This window comes from Charadrius vociferus, unplaced genomic scaffold (assembly GCF_000708025.1).
Source record: "Charadrius vociferus isolate BGI_N301 unplaced genomic scaffold, ASM70802v2 scaffold95, whole genome shotgun sequence".
NCBI lineage: Eukaryota > Metazoa > Chordata > Aves > Charadriiformes > Charadriidae > Charadrius > Charadrius vociferus.
The window spans coordinates 206,245-208,505 of record NW_009648243.1 but is presented as its reverse complement, the minus strand read 5'-3'; the positions used below and the strand labels follow the sequence as shown (position 1 = coordinate 208,505).

The following is a 2,261-nucleotide window of genomic DNA, read 5'->3' as shown; positions in this document are numbered from 1 at the left end:
TCTCTGATGTACCTCCAATTTGACTTGATTGCATTAGCGTTTTTTGAGGTAATGTTGTGTCGTACAGTAAGACAGCCAAGCTGTTTTAAAATTTGGTATTGTATATGTTAGATACACCTATGTTGGAAAATGGCATATCATCACTGAAGGAAAACTTTATGAGGGCATAATGCATTCAGACCCGTGACTGTGGTGTAAGTGCAAAATAGCATAGTGAGAATTTAACTTCACCGTTTGTGTCACTTAAGACAAATTGCAGATTCATACTTCTTGTTCTATAGAATCCTGTCACTTGTTTTTATGTAAAATTATGTGACAGTCGAGCTTGGAAAACACCACAGAAGTAAACTCTTCGAATAAGTGGCACGCATAGCAAAAGGCAGCTCAGTTTTGTAGTTTTAGTATGGTTTCTTTCTAGACTACTCCTCTGAGTACATTGGCATTTTGAAATAAAAGGGTTCGTGTGTGCAGGTCCTATGTCATTCTGTGTTCGTACCATTCCTCTGATTGCTGTGATTATAATGTGAAAACTCCACTGCAAGTGAGCACATCAGTGGCACAATCCTTGTGCACAAACTTAGGTTGAGTGCAGTTTTACTTGCACTTCCACTTAGTGTGCACCGGCTTGTTTTGCAGGACTGTGGAGCAGACTGTGCTAAATTCCAGAAGAGCGAACTGGAGTACAAATTCAACAAGAAAGCCTTAGAAAGGCCCTATACCTCTAAACACTCCTGGGGAAAGACCTATGGGGAGCACAAGCGTCACTTGGAGTTTAGTCATGACCAATATAGAGAGCTAAAGAAATATGCAGAGGAGATTGGCATTTTCTTCACAGCTTCTGGCATGGATGAGGTATGTAAGCCATACTGGAATGACCAGCAGAGTCCAGCTGTTGTGTCTATTGGTTATTATTTAGGTGTGATAGTTCTTACATAAAAAGAATACTAAATATGTGTGGACGTTGAATTTCTAAATGAGGAAACTAGAGTAATTGCACTTCTCCCAGTTCCCTTGTGTCTCTACAATGGTTGAGTAGATGGCTGAATATTTTGGAAGACCTGCCATGTATGCTGAGGTATTTACACATAGTAAATCATAGAGACAAGGCCTCTGTTGAACCCCATAAACAGTCAAGGCTTTGAGAATTTAGATCAAGACTTTAATCTGACCACTATCTGGTGTTGTCTGGTATGTTGGCTCCAAGCATTTCAAACTTCCCTCTGTATTTAAACCAGACTTCTTTCTCAACTTAATCCCTATTATTTCTCTCTTTTTTTTTCTTCTGCTGTTTACTAGGCCCCAGTTGGTGTTTCTAGGAAGCAGAAATGCTTATATTCCTTTTTCTTTTACTAATCTCATGTAGGGGGTCTCCACCTTGCCGTGTTACTCCTGAAGCAGTTACTTGTTTTTGTCAGTGGGATCTTGGAAGAGTCAGTCCCCAGCTTGTAAACGCCATGAAGCTCATCTGCTGCTGTTGCCCCTTAAAAGATGTATACTTCTTTAACTCTTGCACGTTGCCTACCTCAAAATCATGTTTAGTTACAGTATTAACAAATGCAAGGTACAATTAAAATACGTAAACTGAAAAGATCAGGTAACAATTTAACCTTAATACAGATCAGAGATTACAGATTGTTTTACTTTTCTTTGTGGCCTAGAAAATACAGAGAACCAAACTAAAAGAGACCCTCCAGAAGTAAGCCAGCCACTCTTGCATAAGGCAAGAACTGTCATTCTCCTGTCTTTGTGCAAGTAGCCTTACACAGGATGGGACAAGGATAGGATTTATTTAATGTTTTAAGGTGATCTTTCAGTGCCTCACTTTCCTTATCGAAACAATTCCTGAGGTATCAGCTTCATCTCCTTTCTCTAATTTTTTTGTCCTGCCTCATCTGACATAAAAGTTCATACTTTTCTTGTAACTCTTCTCTATGTATATGAACACCATCATCGCATCTCCTTTCTGTTTTGTATTCTGTGCACTAAGCAATTTCAATTCCTTCAACGTTTTAATGCTTTCTTTTCTAGTCCTCTGGCCATTCTCACTCCTTCTGTCGATTTACTGTCCTATACACCAAAATCCTTGAATTGCTGTGCCCCAGCTGAGATGGTATGAGCACTAAATACAATAAAAAATTACTTCAGATATCTGACAGGCAAAAAGGTGTTTTGCATGTATTGCAATAGCCCAATGCCATGGACTCAAATAGATCTGTGAAAAGAGAGCATTGTGATGTTTCTCTTATTGTCGTCTTCATGTC

General features: G+C 39.1%; 1 protein-coding gene across 1 annotated transcript in view; it reads left to right on the top strand.

Moving 5' to 3' along the window:
- Positions 1–636: 636 nt before the first annotated feature.
- Positions 637–2,261, top strand: part of NANS (N-acetylneuraminic acid synthase) — a gene marked incomplete at its 5' end in the record, with an annotated part of 6,921 nt that continues 5,296 nt past the window's right edge. The window contains one exon of the mRNA XM_009884206.1: positions 637–852. Within this exon, the coding sequence (XP_009882508.1) occupies positions 637–852 (216 nt within the window). The remainder of the gene's footprint in view (positions 853–2,261) is intronic.